General features: G+C 39.8%; 2 protein-coding genes across 7 annotated transcripts; one reads left to right on the top strand and one right to left on the bottom strand.

Annotated features, from left to right (window-relative positions):
- The first annotated feature begins 110 nt into the window (after positions 1-110).
- Positions 111-22,174, top strand: LOC122835846 (ELKS/Rab6-interacting/CAST family member 1-like). 6 transcript variants are annotated; one of them, XM_044125253.1, is made up of 21 exons: positions 111-290; positions 1,713-2,377; positions 2,921-3,109; positions 7,181-7,472; positions 7,683-7,810; positions 7,934-8,011; positions 8,089-8,244; positions 8,335-8,502; positions 8,584-8,751; positions 8,829-8,966; positions 9,037-9,177; positions 9,318-9,458; positions 10,040-10,233; positions 10,617-10,628; positions 11,931-12,066; positions 12,173-12,304; positions 16,693-16,853; positions 17,085-17,232; positions 18,377-18,472; positions 19,155-19,340; positions 19,961-22,174. In XM_044125253.1, the coding sequence occupies exons 2-21, from the start codon at positions 1,832-1,834 to the stop codon at positions 20,096-20,098; spliced, it is 3,348 nt and encodes a 1,115-aa protein (XP_043981188.1). In that variant the 5' UTR covers positions 111-290; positions 1,713-1,831; the 3' UTR covers positions 20,099-22,174. The 6 variants fall into 6 exon arrangements, with proteins under 6 accessions (XP_043981188.1, XP_043981189.1, XP_043981187.1 ...); XM_044125254.1 differs by having other exon boundaries at positions 1,616-2,377; positions 7,937-8,011; XM_044125252.1 differs by having other exon boundaries at positions 1,616-2,377.
- Positions 22,175-22,951: 777 nt separating this feature from the next.
- LOC122835848 (F-box/LRR-repeat protein 14-like) lies at positions 22,952-25,453 on the bottom strand. The gene is made up of 2 exons (XM_044125258.1): positions 25,145-25,453; positions 22,952-24,906 (listed from the first exon to the last, which is right to left on the bottom strand). Exon 2 carries the CDS (start codon positions 24,868-24,870, stop codon positions 23,659-23,661), a length of 1,212 nt encoding a protein of 403 aa, XP_043981193.1. The 5' UTR covers positions 24,871-24,906; positions 25,145-25,453; the 3' UTR covers positions 22,952-23,658.
- Between the last annotated feature and the right edge of the window lie 1,626 nt (positions 25,454-27,079).

Genomic DNA, 27,079 nt, shown 5'->3' with positions numbered 1-27,079 from the left:
GGTTATCTACTATTCAGTCCACATTCATTCCCAAACCACTGTGCAGTCGGGACCGCGCGTTTAAAATTAAAGCGTGGCGAGAAAGGCTCTCGCGAACGCGCATAGGGGTCTTGACGTCACTGAGGCGCCCTGGCTCTCCCGAGCCGCTAGTACTGCTGGTAAAAAGATGGGAAAATCAGATAGCCTTTCATCGAAAAATTAACATAAAATGCCAGCTTTTACCACACATGTCCGGATGCTAGAAGACTGAGCTCCAGCAACGATTTGAGCTCCACTAGACAACAAAAAAGGTACTTTGATTGAAGAGGGTCGTCCCCCTCTTTCTTACCTTTAAGCTATTGTGTTAGCGGCAGAAAATAAGAGATTTAGCTTGACCACTAAATTTGGGTTGGACTAGCCTCCATATGTCACAGTGAGCTAACACTAGGTGTGTGCATTCTTTACGTTTGGCTTTTAATAGGCATTTACAGGGCTCATTGGTTTGTAGACGAGCCTGAGAATGAAGAAAAGCTGAAAACGAAGAGAAGGAAAATGGATATGGTTACATGGGTGTCTCCAAAGCAGCCGCTGTATGTTCCGTGTCGTTGCGAATGAATCTGGCTAAATGTCTAATTCTCCGTTAGTATATAACATTTTAACATTGCAAGATAGGACGTCGTCAGATTAAAACATCAGGACCGATTTTTTTACTTGCTAATATTTGGATTAACATTTCTCAGCAGGGAAATGATTTTTTTTCCTCCGTTGAAGGTCCACCATGGACAATCCCCTTTTTTCCCCTCCCTGCTGCTTTTAACCTAAAGCGTCAGTTCATTGCACAATATTCGGATTATTTACATCTATATGATAAGCAAAATGTTGAGTAATTACAAACACGTGTAGCTTTAATTATAACCAGTTATAGTAGGGTAAAGGTAGAGTGGGGATGTTTTAGTGTTAATCTCAGCAGGGCTACATCGAGGTTACACAATTAAAATTACAGCTGACATGTCCCTAAAGGGCCTTATTTCTTGTTCGATCAGAAACTAATCATGTAACTCAGATTTTAATTAATGAGTTAGCTGATTACACATTTTAATTTTACACTTACCTTAGACCTTAAAATCACTGCTAAAGACATTTTCTTTATGTTGTCACTGTAGTGGTATATGGTTAGGGAATGTTGAAATATAGGCACAAGGTTAGTGTTTCTGAGTGACTTCGTAATCTATAAATGTCCCTTATAATTTGTACTGAAACATAAAGTCTCTATCACAGACCTGCACAGTATTAAGAAGTTTGATTTTTGCCATGATTATATCAGCTGAGATAAATGCCCACCACTACGAATATCTTTGTAAATATGATGATTCTACATGATAAAAGTAAGGAGATTGATATTGTTAGATTTCTGTCTAAATTAGATTTATCAAGTAGAATAAATGGGGAAAGTACCAAAAGTAAAAAAAAAAAATGCATTAAAGGCTATATGAATATCAATGTGACAACAAAACACAATGCTTAGGTCATACTGTGATCTTAACTTTATATTTATATTTCATTGGTTTTATTTTAAAAAATTAACTTTTTGGTGTTTATGTGCACTTTATGAGAAGTGGTTGTTTTCTGTTTGCAGATTTATTTATAACTCTGGGAAAGTCTTGTCACATCTTCAGTTCCTGAAGTAAAGAGGAGCAGGCTTTTTTTTTAAATAACATGAATATTGTGTCCAGCACCTGCAGTTGAAGCGGCATCGTCGGCAACACTCGACTGTTTCAAGGCAGCGCCACAAGATCTGACAGGATTTACCTACATCTGTTCGTCTGTTGGCTCCTTCGCTAGTTAGCAGAAGATGTACGGTAGCGCCCGCTCTGTTGGCAGAGGGGATGCCAAAAACGGTGGAGGAAGAGACGGAGGCAGTGGTGGTAATCAGGGATCCGGCCGTTCGCCGCGCCTCCCTCGATCTCCTCGGATGGGACACCGACGCACCAACAGCACCGGCGGCAGTGGAGGAGGTCCAGCAGGAGCGAGCGGGAAAACTCTCTCCATGGAGAACATCCAGTCCCTCAATGCTGCCTATGCCACATCAGGACCCATGTACCTGAGTGATAACGAGGTTGCCATGGCGGGCGACCACATACCCAAAAGTGGTGTGACGGTGACTGCCTCAGGGCGACAAAGGGTGACATATGGATCGCGAGGAAGCAGCGGTGGAGTCGTGGCTGCTAGCACTCCCAATATCTCCACCACAGTGCCTGCTAACGCAGTGCTGCCAGCAGGCATGATGGCAGGGGATGCGCTGGCGTTCGGGGACCACCACATGGCCTCCACAGTGCCACACTCTCTAAGGCAGGCCAGAGACAACACCATACTCGACCTGCAGGCCCAACTTAAAGAGGTATTTCGTAGGAGTGAAACCATTAATCAGAATTGATTGATTATTTCAATAATCAATAGCTAATTTAATGATCAATTAATTGTTATCTTGAATATACAGACAGAAAAAAATAACATATTCAGATCAGTAATTAATCCAAAACTGCAAAAAATAAAAATAAAAAAATAAAAAAATCATAAAAGATAAAACCATATTTGTCCTACCCAGACCTCCTCAAAAGTCAGTTTTAGCTTCACTTGATTCAAATTTTCTAAAGGAAGGTTATGGCATTGCATTTTAGGCTATAAAATGTTCATTTTCTTTTAAAAAGTTTTTGTCTTATTTGCATCTTTTAATGTATTGCTAATATTGTATAAAAAAGGCTCAAGTGGTTAAATGAAAAATCTGTAGAATGTGCCTTTTTTTTTTATTTGTTTAGTCATCTTAATAATCAATTTCTGAACTAATTGTTAGTTACAGAGTTCTACTGCCAGTTTGCAGATTTCTTCCATCAAGAACAAACAGATATCTGGATGAGCTTATCACCTTACACTGTTCTGTTAGGTTCTGCGTGAGAACGAGTTGTTGCGGCGAGAAGTGGAAGTGAAGGAGAGCAAGCTGAGTTCATCCATGAATTCCATCAAAACCTTCTGGAGCCCGGAGCTGAAAAAGGAGCGAGCCCTCAGGAAGGACGAAGCTTCCAAGATCGCCGTTTGGAAGGAGCAGTATCGCGTTATTCAGGATGAAGCACAGGTGAGCGTTTCAGTCTCAGATCTCAAGTTAGTTTTCTCTGCTTCAAATCATCACATTTTAAGATGGGGAAAACACATTTCAGTCAGTGTTCCGGCTTTCACTTTCATTATTCTCTCCATGTATATGTTTAAAAGCTGGTTTTGAACATCTAGTTAATCCTCTTACGTGCAGCTATATGCTCATGCTTTGTAGATGAAAGGGATGTAAAATTTAATGGTGCATTAGCATTTTTGTGTGCTTTGGAAAGTATTTAAACTATTTAAAGTGTGTGTGTGTATGTGTGCGTGTGTTTGCGTGTGTGTGTGTGTGTGTGTGGGTTGTAGTGGTAGTCACAGATTCAGTTGTGTGGATGTAGGACTTTAGATGCCTGCATTGTGTTGAATAAGATGTTTTTGCTCTGAGTTATGGGATGTTTTGATCACAGCTGGTCGGATCATACAAAGTCTAAGAACACAAGCAGAGAAAACACAGAGAATGAATCTATATTAAAAACAGCCTGGCTGCTTTCTGCCGTATATAAATGGATGTTGATGCTTTAAGTTCTGCTTTAACAATATCTTTTGCTACCCAATTACAGGCGGGTGCGAAATTCTTACATGATTTTGGCCTTGGGTTGGTAAAAATGATACTACTGTTTCATTATATTTACACAAAATTTAAAACAAAAATCCAAAACATGACTTAATGTCATTTATTTGCCACAGAAGTCTATAATATTGAACAATACAGTCATGATATTTATAAGATTTGTTTTCATTCAGTATAAGGGAAAAATAAAGTATAAAACTTGCATAAGTTTTGTAGCTTTGCTCAAATTCTTAATGGCCAGAGTATGTATTTTCTTTAATTCATTACTGAAAATATTTCTAGTAGGTGTACACCAATAAATCAACCCTGATTTTCTTAATTTTGGTCGATCAGCCGACACTTGTATCTGAAACCGATCTTATCCACCGAACTTATCTACTTCCAAAAAAGGTCTGAAATCAGCCGCTGTCCTCTTTTTGAGAGAAAGCTGACTGACAGGCTGACCCATCCACAAAGCGACGCCTGCATGTGTATGATTAACAGTTGTCACCCAACTGTTGCCAACTTAGCAATTTTGTTGTTATGATTAGTAATTTTTCAGACAAAAAAAAATCTGCATCAGCCAATATTGGAGTCGGTAGGTGAGGCTTTGTGAAAATACTTTATGCATCGTATGACATAAGATTTTTGTGTGTTTTAAAACTGAAACCTTTTCAAACTTTGATGTCAGCTTCGTAGCAGACAAGCATACCGCGCCAAGCTGCAACTAAAACCGTAGATCTATAACTTTAGTAATGTGTGTTGTGCTGAATGTGATGTATTGATCCCAGCTGGTGGGATCTTTTACATATTTTCTCAGATGTGTAGTGTGAATGTACCTTTCCTCTGGCTTACAGTCTTTTAATGAGACAATACAGGAAGTGTCAAAGCAAGTGGAGTTCACTCTGGCTATGCAAAGCCCAGAGGAGCACACTGCTGCTCTGCACTGCTGGTCAGCTGGCTTAAAGGCTTCTGCATCTTTTCCTAGTAAACATAATTTTATAACTATGAATACTCTCATGTTATAGAAATGAAAGAAGCTCCACCTATTCCTCATATGAAGATCACATAGTTTTACAACTGCATTTGATAACTTATGAGTGGTTGTCTGTTATTTAGCTAATAGCAGCTCATCATCAGCTATACCATAAAGAGCAAAACAAAAAATACTTTCTTCACTAACAAACTAAAAACTGCTGGTTACATTTCTTTCTTTCCTGCTTTTAAAATTATTACACAATAAATGCTTTTTAGACAATTATAACTGTGTGAATCAGTGTTGCGTAACATTTTAGCAGCAGTACTGTTGCTTCCAAAAAAAAATAAAAAAGTCTTTGGAAAAATTTTTTCGAATCCTGATCCCTAAAAAAATGTAATATTTAAAGTATGCAGTATTAATTTTATGTCAGCCAGAGGGATGTATTTAATAATGCTATCGTAGCAAACACATTTGAAGCAAAAAAACAAAAGCCTTTGTTGTCACGATTGTGGAAATTAGGTTTCATTAACAAAGACAAATCGTCTTTGTTTAACTGTGGCTGTTAATGGATGGGCCTCCTCCTGTGTAATTTGCTGCTTTCGCCCCTGCTGACTCACAGAATCCCGCTCCTGACTAATTCCCAGTTCTGCCCGACCAGCGCAGGGCTAATCAGTGGGTGCTTTAATTTAAAGATGTCAGCTTTGAAACGTCTGCCTCCGCCTCCCACGCTGGCATGCACGGAGACACAGAAAGGCACGGACACTGATTACGGCTTTGTGGTAAACTGCAGGCGTCGTCCTGGAAGGAGGCCCGACTGAATGAGCATATTTGCAGTTTCATATTTGCTGCTTGCGTGCAATTCTTCCTCTCTTTCGCGGTTACTTGTGTTCATTTGAGTACTTAATTTCATCCAAATTATGTTTTGCTTCTCTAGCAAAATAGCAAATATAACTCGGTGTTAAGATGAGTTTAGGTGGTGTGTATGTGTGTTTTCTCTCAGACACCTGACTGTTTTCTCCCCTCAGGCAGTGAGGGTGAGAATATGGGGGCTGAGGAAGAGAGAAGGTATGTGTGTGTGTGTGTGTAGGTATATCAGCGAGAGAAGCGGGGCGGTGGTGGCTCGGTGCAGTGAGTCAGCCTTAGTCACGGGGCGTAGAGGGTGATGGAAAGGGATGGCTGGTGAGAGGATAGGCAGGAGGAGAAGGGAGAGTGTGTGGAAGGTGGTTGGACAGTGAGTCGGGAGGAGAACGATGTGCGCTGGTGGAGGGTGAAGGACGGATTGACAAAGAAAGGGAACAGGGAGGGGTCAGGACGACGGAGAAAAATGAAGCCAGACACTGACTTCTCTTTTTGTTTGGTCTTCTGAAAAACGCTCGCAGCTGGTTCAGACCAGAGCGTAACACTGCCTCGTGTTACGGCCTCGCAGCAGCTCTGCCAAGTGCCGTGGCGTCAGATGCTGCAAACAATGCAACACTACACTGGGCCGATTGTGTTTCACCTCTTGTATTTCTCAGGGTAAGAAATGCAACACTGTCTACAGAGCGAGATCCAGAAAGAGGAATCAGTCATGGCAGGGCTAAACGTATGATAAAAGATATTTTTAAACAGAATTTAACACAGTCATATTGTCATGGTAACCAGTACCGCGCCTCCTGCTCATTGACATCTGGCACCAGAACCCCTGTGTGGAGTTGGTATAGAAAATAGATGAACGGATGGGTATTACCGTGTCTTTACATGACAATACCATCAGTTCTCATTTACTTCGTGTTAGTTTAGCTTATTTTACAGTTAAAATACAGAACAAAGATATTAAGAAAAAAAAAAACATTTCAGGAAAAGCAAAAGCCCAATAGAAAAATACATAATGTGACCCAAGAATACAATCGATCCTTTATCAGTTGATTTATAAATGTATATAAAAAAAAATAAAAACACATATGCAACAATGAAAAAAGTGACAATCATAATTATTTAAGTACAGCTTCAAATAACATTGAAACTATTTTTAAATAATGCCTTTTAGCGAGTGTGAAAAGTTATTTTGAACTTTGCACAATGTTCTGTCATCTCAATCTTTTATTTTTTTTAAATACCTACATAAAAAACCCCCACTAAATTATCCTTTGGAATGTTATTATATGGGACACGGTGGTAACCCCCTGCTGACGGCTAAGAAAGGTTGGTGGCATCAACTAACTCTCTCACTCTTGGTTACCTAGCAACTAACTCGCTCTTTGGTCACCTGGCAACAACCTGTTGAGTAACTGGCGCGGTCAGATAGCCTCTGACTGAAGATGTTCTGTTTTATAACAGTCTCATGATGAAGAGGATGATCAGTTAGATTAGTTGCCAGAACAAAACCAGCCTTCATTTTTTAGTTTTTTACTTCAAAAATCTTGGTCTTCCTTTTAAGGGACAATTTGAACCAAATATTTTTGCAATTTCACAAAATGACAAAGTTGAAAAAAATATTTGTAATGAAGATGGATGAACCCTAAATGGACATGTCTGTCTGCCCCCAGCATCTCCAGATGACTGTTCAAGCCCTTCAGGATGAGCTGAGGATCCAGAGGGACCTGAACCAGCTGTTCCAGCAAGACCCCACCAGCCAGGGAAGGGAGCTGGCCCTCACATCTGAACCCACAGAAGAGAACTACCGGAGGCTACATGCTGAGCACGAGAGGCAGGCCAAGGAGCTCTTCCTCCTGAGGAAGACGCTGGAAGAGATGGAGCTGAGGATTGACACACAGAAACAAACCTTGGTCGCCAGGGACGAGTCCATCAAAAAGCTTCTGGAGATGCTGCAGAGCAAAGGTGGGTTTTAGAGACGTTCAGGAAACAATGAATCTAGCGTTAATTGTTGTTCAGAGACATAAAAATGATAAAAGTTGGAAATTACAAAAGTCTTGGACAGAATTTTTGTTGTTGTTTGAACTGATTGTCTGATTACTGGACTAAAACTCTTCCACTATGCTTATGTTCACTAATTCTCTGTGCGTTTTTGATTGTGTGTGTGTGTGACAGCTCCATCTGCCAAAGCGTCAGAGGAAGACCAGGAGAGGACCAGGAGGCTGGCTGATGCAGAAATGCATCGGCATCACCTGGAGAGTTTACTGGACCAGAGAGATCGAGAAATCACCGCCCTCAGAGAGGTAAGGCCCACATCAACGATCCGGACTCTAAATGGCACATTTGTTGTATATTTTCCAACATCTTTCAGCTAATTTAAACTTTTTTTTTTCATATAAAATCCCTTTTTTACATTTCTGATCCAGCAGGAGCTTCATCGTCGCTACGAAGGAACTCCAGAGTCGACCAAAACAAAGGCTTTACAGACTGTTATCGACATGAAGGTGAGAATTTAACTGCTTCTAAGCAATCAGCTTCGCCACATCGTCTTTCCACTGGTGACCAACTTTAAATACCCAAGGATGCAAAAATCAACTCCATGGAGCGGAGCCTGAGGGACATGGAGGAGGAGCTGCTCATGATGAAGTCCAACGGACTTCTGAGCTGCGAGGAGCGGCAGGAGGAGATGAAACAGATGGAGGTGTACCGCAGTCACACCAAGTTCATGAAAAACAAGGTGAGAGACGGAACCAATTCGATTTAGCTTCACTTATATGTAAAAGTTTGTCGTCCAAGTGTCCTGAGTTAAATTCTTTCTGTTTTTCAGATGGAGCAGGTGAAGCAGGATCTCTCCAGGAAGGACACTGAGCTGCTGGGTTTGCAGACTAAGCTTGAGACCTTAACTAACCAGTTCTCAGACAGCAAGCAGCACATCGAAGTCCTCAAGGAGTCTCTCACTGCCAAGGAGCAGCGTGCTGCCATCTTACAAACAGAAGTACAACGAAAGCCCAAGAGAAAACAAATCACTCAGTATTTGGTCAATTCTTTTTAATGTACGTTGTATTTGTTTTGCCAGGTCGATGCCTTACGCCTGCGCTTGGAGGAGAAGGAGGCAACTTTGAATAAGAAGAGCAAGCAGATCCAAGAAATGTCTGAGGAGAAGGGAACCCTGAACGGAGAAATTCATGACCTCAAGGACATGCTGGACGTTAAGGAGCGCAAAATTAATGTGCTGCAGAAAAAGGTGAAGTTGCAAATGTGCCATGCGGTGTGTCTCCTGTGGTGGATGCCTGCTTCACCGACATTGGATTTGCGTTGCAGATTGAGAACCTGCAAGAGCAGTTGAGGGACAAAGAGAAGCAGATGAGCAGCTTAAAGGAGAGGGTGAAGTCCTTGCAGGCGGACACTTCAAACACAGACACGGCACTCACAACACTTGAGGAGTCTCTTGCGGAAAAGGTACGTTTACATCTTCCAGCCGGCTGCTCATGTGAAAAGGTCTTTTTGATTGTTTCTCTTGCGTTTTCAGGAGCGAATCATCGAGCGTCTGAAGGAGCAGCGGGACAGGGACGACCGAGAGAAGACGGAGGAGCTCGACTGCTCCAAGAAGGAACTGAAAGAGCTGAAGGAGAGGCTGAGCTTACTGCAGGGAGACCTGTCAGACCGAGAGGTGAGGAACAGATGGAGGAACACTCTCTGTTCTGCTGGGACTCTAAAAATACACGCAGAACATCTTTCCTTTTTTTGATGAGTTATTGTGTTTTCCGTTTCCTCCTGCTTGATTAGCTCAAATCTCTCTTTTGCGTGCAGACTTCCCTGTTGGACCTGAAGGAGCACGCTTCATCTCTAGCCTCTTCAGGACTCAAGAAAGACACCAAACTCAAGAGTTTGGAAATAACCTTGGGGCAGAAGAAGGAGGAGTGCCTCAAACTGGAGAACCAACTAAAGAGAGTGAGCGAACAAATCACATTGGGCTACGTTCACACAGCAGGCAAACGTGACTCGAATCTGCTTTTGTGCCAATATTTGAACCTATATCCGGCTTTTTCACCGCAGTCTCAACAATCTACTTCTGATCTGTTCATCCCCATAAATATAAGACCCATAAATATAAGAAAGTGGAACTAAATCAGATGCGTGTCCGATTGTTTTCAAAGATGCGTCGTAATTCAAAAAAAGCCAGACGCACTAAATCAGAATGTAAACAAGGTCTGAAAATTATGAACTTATGTAAGAAGTCTGTGAAAAACTGTCTGCTCCCATCGCTGAATAAACTTTAGAATTGATCCTTAAAGGATTTATGTAACCCTTATTACTTATGTAAAAAATGTGCTGCTGTGTGTTGTCAACATTCTTCTATTGCACATGCGGGTCGCTTTGGGGAGTCTCATTGCAGCCGAGTTTAATTAGTGTGAACGACCAAGCAAAAAAAAAATAAAAAATTCATCAAAAAATGAGAATTGTGCATCAAGACCCGCAGTGTGAATAACCATCTGGTTCATTCTTACTGACACGAATGTGATTCTTGTTAGGCTCAAAATGCGGCACTGGAAGCTCAAGCCAACACAGAGCTGGCGGAGCGCATCAGGAACCTGGAACAGGAAGTGGTCCGACACAGAGAGGATTCTGGGAAGGCTCAGGCAGAGGTGGACCGCCTCCTCGAGATTCTTAGAGAAATGGAGAACGAGAAGAACGATAAGGACAAAAAGATCAGCGAGCTGGAGAGGTGGGTTATCTGTGGTGTTTGATGAACACAAATGAAGCTTCTGCTTGTCCCAGCTGGAGTTTCTCCGTTTGATTCCAGGTGGTCAGAGCGACGAGAACTCATGATCACATTCAGACGAGAGGCTGTTTTTAGTCCCCGTCACTCAGATCTATGCAAGCTGACATGCATCTTCTAATTCTGCAGTAACTCAATGTGATGTGTGGCAGTTCTGATTCAGCATTTCATTTATTTGCTCATTTTTAGCGTCTCTTTCTAAAAGGTTTGAATTGTCAGATGAGCCCCTTTTTTCTTCCTTCCTAATGTTTCCATATGTTCGGTTTCTTAGCCTGAGTGTCTTTTCTCTTTACCGCTTTCTTTGCACTGGACATTTCTTACCTCACCAGTTTGGCCTCCAGGTTAGTACTACTACTCTTTCCTGTTTCTCTTTATTTATTTTTTTACTGGGCTCTTCTTTACATTTATGTTCATGATTCCTCTTTGTCCTTCTCTGGTTTTAACTTTAAATCAAATCTGACATTGATGCTGTTGACTGGAGGAAAAATGTTGCCAAAGCAACTGTTTGTACATCAACAATTTTAGAGTCGACTTTTCATAAGACCATGTTTAAGTACGTCTGTTTTAATCGGGAAATAATTTTTCTTTACATCCTTCATCTGACTAAAACAGAATGAAATTAGATTTTTTATCATTATCCATTCTACAGAGGTTTCCAGACTTTTATTCCTTATTCAATTACCTAAAATATAAAAATCTGAATTTCTCAATGTTCATATTCATTTATATCTAGGTGATGACCTGTGTTTGTTTTTACCACATCAAAACATCAGTTGTTCACAGATAAGTTTTCAAAATGTAAAATGGACTATTTCAAAAACCTTTTTTAGTCTCTAGATACTTAGCTCTGGGTTTCAAACTGAATCCAAACTTTTTGAACTGGGTTTGGTTTTTAATGCTTGGGAAAGACATAAACTCACAGTTTTTTGTTGTTTTTGTTTTTTTTTAAATGAAGGTATCACTGCTCATAATGTGATTTAAAGTTAACTGTAATTAATTTCTGATCATCTGAGATATATGCTTTAAGTATTTTTTTAGATACATATTTATTGTTTACATTGTGTCAAAATTTAGGAGAAAATAAACAAATAACAAAAGTTTGCCCATTACTTCACTGCAAAATCATAAACCAGTTTTCCGACAGGAGGGATTAAAAATAGATAATAAAACCCGTCTATGATGTTCACAATTATTCATAATGTCACAAAAACGTAAAGGAAGCAAAGATGTTTGGGCAAGTACAAAGTTTTGAAATTGTAAAATCCCTGCTGAAAACCATCCAATGTCAGATTTGCATTTTCTTTTTGTTTTACCGTTTTATTCTTTACAAAGTAAACTGAACCACTCTATTTTAACTATTACTATGTGTATTTGCATGATCATTAATTCATAAAAAAAAATCATGTTCCTGGTCATCCTGTCAGCAGATATTTAATTTTTTGTTTAAATTTAAATCCATAACTTCTTTAGTGTGAAGTATTAATGTACGTAAAGATTAAACTGGCGGTCCATGTAACAGATCAGTTTTTTAATGTAAAGAATCCGTCTCCATATAATTAGCAAAGTATTTAACAGTTTTAGATTTAAATATTAGATTTCCTGTTGGTGTTTTTGCAGGAGTTAAGCATATTTTGTCTCTGTAGGCAAATGAAGGACCAGACGAAAAAGGTGGCCTCCCTGAAGCACAAGGAGCAGGTGGAGAAAAGCAGGAATGCTCGACTGATGGAGGAGGCCAGGAAGAGGGAGGACAACCTGTCCGAATCGTCCCAGCAGGTGAAGGTGAGGCCTGTTTCTGAATTGCTTGGGCTTGAATGCGGTCTGCAGGAAATGCACCCTGCGACGTCGCGTCGGCGTCTAACAAAGCAAAATCTCCGCTGGTGTGAAGGACACTCTGCGTCAGAAATCAGAGCGCATTGAGGAGCTGGAGGAGGCTCTGAGGGAGAGCGTTCAAATCACTGCTGAGAGAGAGATGGTGCTGGCGCAGGAAGAGGCTGCTCGATCGCTGCAGGAAAAACAGGTAATTAAGCACACACACTAACACACACACACACACACACACAAGAGACGAGTCCGTTCTAGTCAACCAACAGAAGAAGCCGCTGCTACATTTCTAAACATTCCTCTGGAAGTCTTTCTCTTTCACCTTTGTGGTGTTAATCATTCTCTTTGTCCTGCCTCCTCTCCTCTGGCTTTCTCTTCTTCCTCAGTTCCTTTATCTTTGCTTGTCATTTTTTTTCTTGTCTTCTTTCTGCTACACAACCGCCTCTCCGAAGCACTCACTCAAACCAATGCATGAGTCCAACCTCTCCCACTTTAAGTGGTCTAAGGTACGAGTCCAGTGTGTGTGATCTCCATCAGTGATCAGCAGCTCCGTTAAAAGCAACACTTCTACAAGTCATGCAGTCTCGTGCAACGCTTTCTCTAGAGGTTGTTTTTTGGTCTGTGTGGAAGCTTTCAGATTGATGTTCAGACTGCATGGATTTGTAAAGTGTTTGTGTCGTTTCCAGCCCATGTAGACCCGATGGGATTATGTCTACCTGCTGTTTGCTTGTAAAGTAATGTTCCTAGGCAGAGGGTTCACTTACACTGCAACGCAAACGTGTTCATGCTTCTTGAATTTTCCCATATTTTATCATGACACAACCACAAACTTCAGTATCTTGTAGAGCGGAAACGATTAATCGTATTAGTTGATTGTTGAAATAATCGTCAACTAATTTAGTAAGTGGTGAATCGTTAATTGGATATATTCAGACTTTAAAAAAAGGTCATTTACTGAAAGAACAGCATACTCAGAACAGCAATGAAGTAAAAAACTACAGAAAATACATACATTTAGCGCTTAAGATAAATAAATCTTTGACCTCCAGTGGCATATTTATAGCTTTACCTCATTCAAAATCTTCTATTAAGCTACTTTTTCTGTCCAATTATTAATTGGTTAATAGAAAAAATAGTCAGGCACTGTATAAGTTGAGGAGGAAGGGCTGAGCTTCCCACATGTTGTGTGCAATGTTTTGCTATAAATTATCCAGTATTCACTAAAGGAATGCTGTTATTGAACTTTTGGCAATAAAATGTTTTTTTTTTTATATTTAACAACAGAAACTAATTATTTGTTTGCATCTTTTAATGTATTTCTAATGATGTACAAAAAAGGCTTTCTTGGTTAAATAAAAAAATTTGCAGAATGTGACAAATTTCTTTTATCCAATTAATTGTCAGAATAATCAATTTATAAATTAAATGCAAAAATGTTGTGCTGTGGAAAACTAACCCTACACATCAAACTGTCCCTTCCTATAAGAATGTAAGGTGGTGGCAGTATCATGCTGTGGTAGTGCTTTCTATAAAGTAATATCTCATGAAGATTGACTACATATGCAGTTTTCAGATGTTTTATGTGCAAAATACTTTGAAATCATGCTTTTACTTGACAATTGTTTCTCTTTCTTGTTGTCCCATCACACAAAACTCTCAAAACATATCTAAGGTTTGTGGTTGTAGCATTGGCATAATGTGGAAAAGTTTGCTGGGTATGAAAGCCTTTGTGAGGCACTGTATTCCTTAGTTGGCCAGTGAATGAAGATGAACTATTCAACTTTTCTCTAGTTTGGTGAATTCTTGAAAAACAAAACAAAAACCAAAAACACTTGAGAGCTCATCTCATTTGCTTTGGCAGGATGTTTGTTGTCACCCCTCCGGATCAGATTTCCACCCAGCCGTGTCCCCCTACCGGATTTCAAACGTTGCTAAAATGTCTGAGGCACTTCTGAACACAATAAAGAGGACTGCTGCTGATGTGGAAGGGTTATTTTAGTCGATCTTCATCGCTGCATTAATGTTGGTTTTCTTTTCTTTCTTTGATTGCTTGGATCTCTGTTCAGTTGCATTCAGAGGTTAAAGGGATAGTTGGATATTTTTTTATGTGAGGCTATCAGAGGAAGTTTCCTTACCTGTTCTAGAAACGTCGCAGCTGATGAGTCAGATTGATGCAGCTCCAACAACCTTCACTGAGATTGGTTGAGAAAACAATCTGAACAACCGTAAGAGTTTATTGGACATTTATAATGGACTAATATAGTAATATATGAATATTTTCAGAGTTGTTTTAAGAGATGCACAGATTTTTAGATTTTTTGATTCCTTATTCTGTGAGGCTTCAACCTGCCGATACTAAGTTTAACTGTTTCTACTAAACGTCTTTTGTAAAACAAAACAATGGCTTCATCAGAAACTGGACAGACCAGGTTACAGTGTTGTCTCTCTCTCTCTCTGGGATTCACTTAGAAAAACCCTTCAGCTGCACAAACAAGGTCTTGTGGAGAATTGCAGCACATCTCCTATATTCCTTTTTTTCTTATTAACTTTTCTATCGGCAGTCCAGGAAAGTTAGAAGAGCACCATATCACAAAATGTTTTTGATTTACTATTGTTAGAATAAATTTTTTTTATTTACTGTAACTATAAATGAACCCTTAGTTGGCTTTATTGTGAATTGTTTAAACCGGGGTGACGTCACACTGTGTGTGAGAGAGAAAGAGAGCTAAATCAAGCTAATTTAAGACCAAAACTTTGGGAGAGGGCGACCAAAACGGAACCAATGAGATCATATTCAAGACCACTGCTGAATGCATAAAGTGGTTTCTTCTGTAAACTTTTAAAGTTCTCTGGGACTTTAAAGCGTAGGAGCAGTATGATTGTAGATTTTTCTGATTTAGAAATCTTAGCATGACTGTGGTCTGTCTTTTGAAACCAGTAACTGGCCTAATTCTCAGCTACATGAACAATGGATCTCTCTTTTTTTATTTATTAATTTTAATTTTGTTTCATAAAACCTCTGCTGTATGTATGTAAACTCGTCCACACGTCGTTAAAAAGTCTTTAATTAATGTACAGTGAACCCTCGTATTTCGCTGGGGTTGTGTTTAAAAAAAAAAAAGAAAAATACCCGTGATAGGCGAAATCCGTGAAGTAGTAACTTTTCTTTTTTACAATTATTAAACAGCATAATTAAATACTCTACATTGAAACCAAAAAACAAAACCTGTTTTCAGACCCAAGCATTTTTTTAACAAATAGAACGCTTTCTTACAAATAATTACAGTTAAATAATCATTTTAGTCATCAATACGAAGTACAGTAGGACAAATTGTGACTCGCGTATTTCACTGTTCCTCTGACTGTGACACTGCGGCCTCACTCCGCTCTCTAGTGTCCTTTTCTTCTGAAGCCTGTGGTGCAGGTGTGTTTCTTCGAGAAAAGAACATTGTTATCGGTAGTTGTTGTTGCTCTTTTTTTCTTCTGGGCAAAAATATTTGACAAAATTTACAGAGTTGTATTACGTACATTTAAATATCGTAACGTCATTGGCACGTTACAATGTTTAGAGAAGGAGCGCAGAGAGTGTTTAGCCAATCAGGACGCAGAACACAATGCACTATGGGAAAAAAAAACTGCACAAAAAATGGCCGTGAAAGGTGAACTGCTTTATAGTGAGGGTTCACTGTATATAAAATTAAGGCTTACATTTATTGAAAAAATGTAAATTGGCCTTTAATATGTTAATCATAGGTCTTACATGTTATCTTGATTGGACTATTTAATTGTATATTCTGTGTATTTTTTTCTTGCAAAAGTCTGAGTTGCACAGTTTATGATCTGTGACTCATTGCTCATATACCCTTGCTAGCTAGCTAGCTAGATTTTTTGCGCCTGTCATGGTGAGTTGCACATTTCTGTGGAGGTATAGTTCTTAAATTTGATTGATAATGGTCTTAAAAGGCTTTTAAAAAGCTCTTAAATTGGAGTTGGTGAAACCTGCAGAAACCCTGATGTATAAGAGGTATGAATGATACCTGATGAAATAAAAATTAATTGAACAAATGGTTAATAAAAGATGAACACTTTCCAATGCAAGAAGATTTAAATTAGTCAGTGATGGTCTCGCCATAAAACAGCTGTAAAAAATGTACCGTTCTCAGGTCACAAAGCGCCCTCTTGCCACTCTTTTCACAAACGTGCCCTTGTTGTTTTGATTTGCTAAAACTGTGGCAGCTGTCTGACTAGTTGTTAGTCTTCCTCACAGCAGCGTGACTCCTTTCTCCCACAGGTAGGGAAATGTATTTACTGAACCTCACTTCAAACAATCTAAACTGTCCCTTTAATGCACCCTGGAGTAAAACTGTTTCCAGTCTGTATGCAACTACTTGTATATTTGTTTGCTAGTAACAGTTGTTTACTATAGTAGGTAATGAAAACAGATTCTACAGCTGTCCTTCCCTTTCATCAGTCCATTTGTCATTTAGAAACCCTTGTAAGTGTCATTTGCTGGGAAAATGCTTGACAACCTCTGATTTCTAGGTATATATGTGTGTGTGTGTGTGTGCGTGTGTGTGTTTCCAGATGGAGGAGCTGCTGGGTGCCATGGAGAAGGTGAAACAGGAGCTGGAGTCCATGAGGGCCAAGCTGGCGTCTACCCAGCAGTCTCTGTGTGAGAAGGAGGCCCACCTCACAACCCTGAGAGCTGAGCGCAGGAAACACCTGGAGGAGGTGCTGGAGATGAAGTAAGACCCACACACACACACACACACGCACACGCACACACACACACACACACACACTAACTCTACAGGGTGGTATAGACCGTAGATTATTGATTGCCGCCTTAATCAAGTAAAATGTCATCCATTTCTGGCTTTTCCCAGTCGGCATGCTGGCTTTGTGCTATAAATAATAGAATATACCTGAGCTATTTGTACAGCTAAGTGTCCTGTTGCTTCATCTACATCAAACAGGCAGGAGGCCCTTCTGGCCGCCATCAGTGAGAAGGACGCTAACATCGCGCTGCTGGAGTTGTCGTCCTCTAAGAAGAAGAAGACGCAGGACGAGGTGGCTCAGCTGAAGCGAGAGAAGGACAGACTGGTGCAGCAGCTCAAGCAGCAGGTGGGGAAACGCCATCTGGGATCAGGAAGGGGAGGCGTGACATGTGGAGACAGGAGTTGCTAAGGGAGACCTGCGTTTGTACATTCATCTGAAGTTTCACCCGGCGTTTATTAGAAGGGTCACCTCTGTGTCAAATGTTGAAGCTGTTTGTAAGAAAACAACATTAATAACTGAAAAAAACGAAATATGCTGTATAATTTGACCACAGGTCTGCATATCTTTTGGTGTATTCTATTCTTTCTCCCAAACATTACTTCCATAATGTGCTTATTTGTTTAAATGTAGTAAATTGTACTTTGGCTTCATTGTTTATGCATTCTCTTACCATTCTGGTTGTTGTGCATAAGTAGAGTAATTTTTAAAAACCAGCCTTAGGGTTTTATTCACTTGAGCCTCCATATTGTGTCACCAGGTTACATAGCCACAAAATAATAATAATAATAAGCCCACATTTTACATTCTATTTATGAAAAAAATGCAGCTGTAAATGATTTTGTTTCAGACCAGTGCATCACTTTCTGAAAAGAAAGATCAAGTTTCATATAAAACTTAAAAAATGGGAAGTTCAATTTGAGTATTTTCCAGAGGTAGAAGTGTGGCAAAGGAAAATAAGTGTTTGAAAAAATCAATCAATTCCTTTTTTCCCTTACATCTGTAATTTTTTCTTCCTTCCTTTGTTTTTGTTTCTATAGAACCTATAAAAATATCAGGTATAAATTCATAGAAAATTCTTTTTTTTAAGTTTATAAAGTGTATTTTTAGATAAAGAAATGCATAGAAATCCTGGACCTTCCTGCACAAAGCAAAGTGACTGCAGTGAGTTTCTCGTGCACTTTGCTGCTGTTATTGTTTTACGGCTTCTAAGATCTTTACTTTAAATAAATTCGATCTTCCAGATGTAGTTGATTTCTCATCTAAAAGAAACATCTGTAGTACATTTTACACAAAGCAATAGGAAACCCTTCACCGTCAGAGTTTGGCCTGAAGTAGAAGTTTGAAGTTGCGGTGAATTGAGGCAATTTTCATTGAAATGGTTTGAATGAGACATTCAAAACAAAAACAACTTTGCATTCATGCATGGCTAGATGGAGTCAGAAAATGTCACTGCTGACATTTTGAACTTTTCTCTGTTTTTAATCGTCAGACTCAGAACAGAATGAAGCTGATGGCCGACAACTACGAAGATGATCATTTGAAGGCTGCACACGACCACACAAATCACAAACCCTCTCCGGATCAGGTAATCTATTTGACCCGGATCTGATTTGACAACATCTCAGTCGCTGAAAAGATCTTCTCTGAAACGTCTGTCCAGAAGGTCGGAGTGGTGGACGCCATGTAAAGGCAGCAGACGGTTCTTTGTGTCGATGTGTGCTAACCAGGTTTTTTTCTTCCTAATGCTGCGTCTGGCTAACCTTGTGGTTACCAGGATGATGAGGAGGGTATCTGGGCGTAGCCTGCCTTATGCCCCTCCCCTCTCTTTCACAGACTTTTTGTTCAGAAGGGTGAGCTCGTATAAAGAAAGCCAAACCTTTCACCTTCACCACCGGCATGTTGATTTTTTTTATTTTTATTTTTTCCCCCTTCATTCATCTGTGGTGCTCTTCATATCGTTTGATGTTGGGTCACATTGTTTGAAAATGGAAGCATTCGTTGTGTGTTGTTTGTGCAGAGTCATAAATTTGCATGTAGTTTCTTTGCTGCTATTTTGTTATAACTCTTACTCACTGAATTTTTTTTTATTTATTTTTTTTATAATGAAACTAAAGCTGTCAGGGATGGATAGCTGTGCATGCTGAATCATGATCACTGCGGCTTCGTCGTATGGAAGCACTTGTACTGGATCAAAACTCTTCTTCTGTCATCTGGGATGCGAACAAAAATACTTCCTCTGACACTTTTCCTCTTCCTCCTCTCTACAGATGATACCCCCTCTTCTTGTCCTGTCCCAGAACCGCAGTAAGCTCAAACTCTACATCGCCCACCTGACAGACCTCTGCCATGACCGAGACCCCAGCATCCTCAGCCAGCTCACGCCTCCGTCTCACTACCACCACAGCGACCCTGAAGACTGGGAGGAGGAACTTCGGAAAATGAGCGACGAACAGGTGCTGGGAAAAAAAAAGAAATCTAAATGTTTTACATTTCAACAAACCTTAATAATGTGTTTCAGTTGGATTTTTACTTTGACAGATCAATAAAAGTTAATGCATAAATGAGCCTGGGTGGAATAATTACGTGGGTTTCAATTTAATTAAAAAATTTTATCAAAGCAAATGTTAACTATGCAGTTCTTTAGTATTCTGCCCCCTTTTTTCTGTTACCCCTAAATAAATAGCCAAACAACTCAATGTCCTAACTAAAACATTCTACAACAATTGAGTTTTGCATCAGTTTTTGTTAACCATTTTAATCTTGCGTGTCTTCCTGCTTTTTAATTATTTTTAAGTCATTTTTTGGAGGTGTCGACAAAAAAAAATGTTCCTGTTGAAATAGTTTTCAGTTGCCATGGCAGCATCTTCAATTAAAGCACACTTGGATGCTGACAAAATGATACTTTGGACTGGATCTGGATATTTGCCACATCTTTGAGGAGCTGAAAAGGTTTTAAAGAGCTGTTTAAGATTAAAAGGTTTAGCTAATAACTCACTAAAACATTCTCAGGGCTGCTGCTTTTGGAGGGGTTAAACAAACTCAAACACTATCCTTTATTTTTCTGTGTTTCCAGTTGAAACGGGAAACTGAGGTGTGTGAGAAGGAGAACGGGGAGCTGCAGGAGTTTGCCAATTCAGTTCTCCAGCAAATCGCAGACTTCTGCCCCGACATCCTGGAACAGGTGGTCAACGCGCTGGAGGAGTCGTGCTGAAAAATCTGACTTTGGACTTAAGCAAGCGGAGCCCAGGAAACCCCGACCTCCATCCAAGAAGAAGAGAGCTGGCTGAGGCGTCATCTTCTCCACCCTGCGTCAAGTTTTCCAGGAAGCTGAAGTGCTTTTCTGTCTCTTGTGTCACTCCGAGGTCAGGCTGGCTGCATCAAAATAAGGAAATTCACAAAGCAACACTTTGAAGACATGTTTTATTGAGGGAGGAGAACTAAAGCACACACAGTGGGGCGATCTTTATCCTTTAGCGTAGCCGCATTGTAAAAGATGTTCCAGATGAAAGAAGGGAGCCTCACAAAGCCTTACCTCCAGCCGGAACTGACCTTCATGAGGCACTTTTGTCTCAGGCTTTTACCTCTTTTAATCATCTCTCAAGCCTTTCATGTTAAAAGGGGAACACGGATCCCATCCTTTGGGACAGAAAAGCACTTTTTAAAAAAAATTTCTGGGGGAGCTGCTACACCCAAAGGAGGCAGGGTGGAGTCGAGTTCAGAGGCGAGGCATGGCGCCGTGTAGACGTTTGTTTTCAGTCTCGCGTTACCTGTCGTAGCGCCATCTAAATGCCACTTTTTAACTGGAAGAGCTCCTGAAGCCCTAGTGTCGGTACGTTACTGTGTCGTCAGTGGCATTAGAGGGGGATCAAGGCTCAGCCTTTCATAGAAGATCTGAGTTTAGTTACTATGTTTATAACCGAGGAGAGGATTTAGGGGGAGAAAGCTTTTCTTAATTTCTCGATGGTTTTGCACACAGCGTCCACTTGTTTATGAGGTATGCAATGTTTCTTTCTTTTTTTTTCTTTTTTTTGAGAACGTTCTCGTGGCCTTGGAGCATGCACAGAGATCAGTACAGGACCTAAATGCAGAGGCTTTTCCGCCTCTGTAATACTGGTGCTATGGCATGATGTAAGAACTGATCCTCATCCAAAGTTTCTAAAGGAGTTCCTTAAAGCCCACATACCGACGGCCCTTTTTTTGTATGCTCAGATGCCTCTGTTGGTGTTTGGTTCTGTTTGTTTTCTTATTCAGGGCTGAGTTTTTTAATTACTAAGTGCATTGATTGACATTTACAGAGGAAACGAAAGTCACTTTTCAAGCAGATTTTGACTTTTTAAGATAAGTTTGTAAATAACGTGATATTCAACACGTACAGTAACTGAATAAAAGTAATAACGTGGAAGGTGTATCGTGCATTCTTAAAAGACAAAAAAATCTGAAAAGTTCAAAGCAGTGAAGTTGTCTTTTGTGTCTAATTTTGTCTCCTGTGACAGTGCTGCCATAAATTGCAGAAAGTCTATGTTCTATAGATAAATATATATAAAGAAGATATATCAAAAGTTTACTGTATCAATATGCATTGAATGTTTGCACAGAATCTCCAAGAGTGAGTTGCTCTGAACAAAATAAGTGTTCTCAGCGGAAACTGAGGGAAAAAAAATAACGTGTCAAAATAATGTGTGAACTAAAGACGTTTCAAACCGTGTCTATGTGATGGGAAGGTAAATTCTTTTTAGTTTATTTCTAATCGGGGTTTTTTTTTCAAATAATTATGCTCGCCAAACGGTGGCGCTGTCCTAAGACGCCCATGTTGTCTTTTCTTAGTCGATGGTTTTTGTTGGTGACCCTGATGCATAAAAACGAGTCTCCGGCTGTCGTAGCTCTCCTGCTATCAGTGATTATATTCAGCGGGTGTCAGAGTGAGAACCAAAGACACGGCTGGAGGTCAGAAATGAGAGTTGGATGCTTGTTTTTCTCTGTCAAACTGACTGAAGAGCTGTTTCTTCCCCTTTAGCTCCTTACAGCTGAATTCAAAGATTATTCTAGCAGTGTTTCATTCCCCTTTACATTGGCCTCGCTTTCCTTTTCCTTCAACTTTTTAACTGGGAACACAGAGCTAATCAAGGGGCTTTAAGTTTGATGTAAGTTTTTGCATTTGTAAAAAAAAAAAAAAAAAAAATGTACTGCTGTCTGTTAATGTCAAGAATCAAACTGAATTAAAAAAAAAAAGACATGTTGGTTACATGGATTTTGTATGTATGGAAAAGAATAAATTATGAGCCTCGTTTTCTTGTTATGTTTTTTTTCTTTTTAACCAGAGGAGCTTCCATCAAATCTTGGCGAGCTTCTCACTGAGTGACTTTTGGTCACTTTTAAATTGCAATTTTATTTATTTTTTATTTGCTGTAAAAAAATAATTATGCGCAACCTGTATTGATCTTCTTACATCACAGCTTCATTACGCAGATAAACATGACCTTGTGTGCTTGATTCCTTCAAGCTGGATACATTTTAATGCTTAGAGTTAGAAAATGCACCTAAAAATTATAGTAAAATAGTTATCTAATAAATGTGCACACACACACCTTTTTGAAACTCTCCTGTTTCCTCAAATAGTTTTCAAATTAGCTGCTATAGAAAGAGGGCTCTTTACAAGGCTTGTACATTTACTTGTTTTTTTTTTTAACTTCCCAAAGTGATATCACAGAGCAGGGACAAATACTGGGGAGCGACATAAACTATTCTACCCGTGGGCTCCATTTTCAGTTAAATATTATAATTTAGATTAGTTTATTTTCATTTTCTGGTTAATTTATTAGAATTTGTTCTAATTATTTAGAATAAGTTTGTTGGCCAGTAATTTGTTTAGTTTCATTTTGGGACACAAGATGTGTCATATAAATATGTAGGTTTTAGGTAGTTTATTATATGCAGGTGGGTGGTCATTTGGTTTTTAACCATTTTTTTTTTTTTGGACCAATAGTTACTATATCTACCCTTCTAACAAGAGATTCCTCTCAGAAGAATTAAACTGTAGAATACATTTTTTTTAAAAAGGACAACAGACATTTATATTCTTTATTCATAAATACCACTATTTTATGAATATAAAACATTTTAAATTACTGCGTTTTTTTGGACAAATACTCTGGCATTACGATTGAAAGCTCTTCAGGCGAAAGAAAAAGACAACAGTTTAATTGCATATAATCTGTGTAGCTGTTAACACTTTGCTGTAGCTGTGGAGGTGAATTTCATGTTTAAATTACTTTCTCAGAAATATACAAAAAAAAATGTACACAGGTAAACGTGAAGAGACAGGAGTGATCCACCCACTTCAATTTGAAGTACAAATTTTCTAAGCAACAGTTATTCAATACAAAAAAAATACAAGTATTCAAACAAACAAACAAAAAAACTGAAATAATTTTAAAATCCGGGAAACTGAAACGTTTATTATTGTCTTGAATAAAAAGATTCTGCAATGAAAATCGTGTTGAATGTAAAAAATCTCTAAAAATATACAATCTAGTCTAGTTTTCACCAATAGTAGGCACTCCTGTGTTCAGTGGGCGAGGTAGCTGGATGGTCAGAATGCACACAGGCTGCAGGTTCGGCAAAGCAAGAGTCTGAGAAACTTTGGGGTAAAAACAAAACATTGTGGAAGAAGTTGCTCCAAGTGGGTCCCTCTTTGCGTGATCACAGTTTAAGGTTAAATTTAGAACGCCTACAGGTGAACAACGGCACTATACAGGATGAAATGAGAAACTGTCACCTCACTCTCTCACTCTCCGTCATCTGCCATAGTCCGAGGTTTAATACTTTAAGGCACGGGAGCTGTGTTATCCTTTCCAGACCCCTCTTGGTGATCTTAGTGCAACCATACAGATCGATCCCCGTCAGCTGAGTCAAGTGGTCAGCTATCAACTCCAAACCTTTGTCTGTGATTCGCACGCACTGCCCAATGTTGAGAGTTTTGAGTTCGTGCATTTGGCGCACCATCCTGTTGATCCCGTCGTCGCTGATGTGACAGGAGCACAGGGAGAGAGACTTGAGCTGATACAAGCCCTGGGCGATGTAAGCCAGGCTTTGGTCCCCGATCTTATCGCAGAAAGAGACGTCCAGACCGGACAGCCGGAGGGAACCCATGGCCAGATGCATTATCCCTGTGTCACTGATGTTATCGCAGGAGCGTAGGTTCAGGCTGCACAGCTGGGTCATCTGTGACAGGTGGATCATCCCTGCGTCCGAAATCCCCCCGCAGAAGCTGAGGTTGAGCACTTTGAGCTTGTTCAGACCCTTTGAAACGTGTTTGAGAGAAAGATCGGTCAGCTTCTGGCAGTCCTGCAAGGTGAGCTTCTCCAGAGTCAGGCAGCCCTCTGCAGCACTGCGGGTCATCCCGGACAGGTGGCCGATGCCCACGTCAGAGACATGCCTGCAGCTGCGAAGGTTAAGGCTTTTGAGTCTGTGCAGCCCCCAGGCAATAAGCAACAGGCCGGTGTTGGTGATGTTGCTGCACCCACCCAGCTCCAGCACCTCCAGGTTCTTCAGGTACTGGGCGATCCTGCCCAGGCTGGAGTCTGTGATCTGCTTGCACAGGCTGAGGTTGAGGACGCGCAGGGATGGGATGTCCTGCACAAAGGCATGTCCCAGACCATTGTCGGTGAGGTTGAAGCATCCACACAAGTTAAGGCTTTCGATCTGGGGCATCCCCTGAATCACGTAGCTCAAGCTTCGTCTGAGGCTGAGGATTTGGACCTTCTTGATCCCCCTGGTCTGCAGACTGGGGAACAGAGACGGGTTGGCTCTCCGTAGATGAAGCTTAGCTTCCACCCCCCTCCACACAGACTTGTGGTAGGACGCGTCTCTCCAGGCCGCGCACACTTGGGCTACCCTCCCTTTGTCCTTAACGTCCAAGTAGCTGAAAATAATGGCCAAGATTTCCGGGAAAAGGCACGATATGTGTGTTTCCGTTTGAAACATGACTGCTGGGTGACTTCGGCCGGCAGCACGGGTTGCCTAGAAGCGACAACAAAACGGCGTTAGCTGCGCGAAACTCTGTTGCTGAAGTTATGTAGCATTAGCGCATGTCAGCTAACAAATTAGCATTGGATGCTGCGAAACAAAAAGATACTCCAAAAATTAATACTCCAAACAAACTTTACTATTTCACTACGTGGCTAGTCGAATTAAACTAACGCTACAGTTCACTTGCCAATAAAGCAGACTTAATTTTAAGAAAAGAAGTGACATTTACCCAGAAAGTGTCGGCTTAGCCTTAGCTAGCTGTCTAAAGTTGAGAGCTGGAAAGCCGCCGAACCTCCTCGTCCGGAACGACGTACTTTTTACTCCAAATCATGTCAAGCAAATACAAAACGTTTCATTTTGTAGAATATTGTAGCCATGTGCCAGTTTCCCGACTGCGTCTATCTTTTAGACCCAGCATTAGAGTGAACCCTTTCCCTACAATTGATACGGCGCCTGAGCAGCTGAAAGCTAGCTCGCCCAGCGGCTCCTAGTGGAGGCAGCGAGCAGGGCCGGTCCTAGAAGTTATGGTGCCCATGTAAAAGCAATAGTTTTTTGTGAGTTGGTCAGTATATTACTGCAGAAGTGTCATAATTTCATAAACAAATAAGTAATTTAGGTATTTATGTATATGAAGATGGAATTAATAAATAAACATAAATAAATCTGTAATTATTTAATGGATTCAATAATTTAACAGATGCATAATTCCATATTTAAATATGAAAATAAACATTTTCATTATTTTTTTATTTATTTATTTTTTACAAATATGTATTTCAGTATTTATATTGAATCATTTATAGTTCTGTATAGAAGCACAACCTTACCTAACAAAGTCAGTGGGGGGGGGGGGGGGGGTTGTAAAAATAAGGAACTTAATTCTACTTACATTTCTTGAGTGTAAGTCGACAAGTAAGTGAATAATTTTAATTCCCATGAAAACAATTAAAAAAGATTTGCACTTTAAAGTCTCATTTTGGTAACCTTGTGTCCTAAAAACATTAAACAACAATAACAACAAAGACGTCAGGCCAGGATTTCATCTCAGGACCTTCTTGCTGCCAGGCAGCAGTGCTACCAACTGGGTCATGGTGCATCCCCAATACTAATGCAATAAAATGTGACTGCAAAACTCTAGACTGCAGCATTTTAGTGACCTGAGTCTTGGAATAGGAATATCACCTGTCTACAAAACAATTACAAAATTTGATTATTATTAAATGGACTACTCTAGGTTCTGCTGAATAGGTTCGCTCGGGTCAAACTGTATGAATCTTTCTTTGAACTGACATGACTCTGTCTTTTAAGGTGAAATGGCATTTGTTGCGAAATATTTTTCCAGTTATTTAAACTATTAGAGGTCAGTTTTATGGACACCTGATTTAGCATGTCCTTCTACTTCTGAAACTAAACTCAGACATTATCCGCTCCTAAAATAGCTCCATTAAACAAATGCCTTCTTTTGTTGATGTACCTTTCACACATTTAAATGAGACATTATGCATGTAATCAGGATAGGTCCTCTTTTCAAATGTCCAAACCTTGTGATTCTTGAGCGTTTTAATAGTTGCTTCACACACAAAATGTAATAAATAGAATTTAAGTAAATTAACTGTGAAAAATGTCCACCACTTGTTTCACTCCCCTGTTGCACAGAGAATAAGATAAGGGATCATAGGAACTAGTTATTTGTACATAGTACATGCAATATATATATATATATAGTTTGACACATTTTTAATGTCAAATAATTTTCAAATTAATTACATTAACAGATACCTAATTCCATCACTATTTTACACCTTCAGCTTCTCATTGATTGATCTAAAAATCACCATTCCTCCATTATTTCTTCGACCAAATGGTAAAATTTTGTGCAATACCTCATCAGGACTCAAAAAAAGCTCATCAATTAAAATAAAAAGAAATCCCAAATTATTTTCACCTTTTATGTTTTTGCTACAGCTGATTTGTTTGTGACTGAAAAACTACGACCCGAGGCAATCTGCCCTCGTCGTGCATGTCTATGTATTTAGTGGAATCGGCTTTTTGATTCTAGAGCAAACCTGGAAAAGGCTGAATAGATTGCACATTCCCCAATGAGTTTGCTCTGCATATTTTTCTAGCATCCTAAACACAAAAAAACCTCCTCTGAGGAACGGTA

The sequence above is a fragment of the Gambusia affinis genome, linkage group LG08 (assembly GCF_019740435.1).
Source record: "Gambusia affinis linkage group LG08, SWU_Gaff_1.0, whole genome shotgun sequence".
Lineage (NCBI taxonomy): Eukaryota > Metazoa > Chordata > Actinopteri > Cyprinodontiformes > Poeciliidae > Gambusia > Gambusia affinis.
The sequence above is the reverse complement of the archived record's forward strand: the minus strand, read 5'-3'. Positions and strand labels throughout refer to the sequence as shown.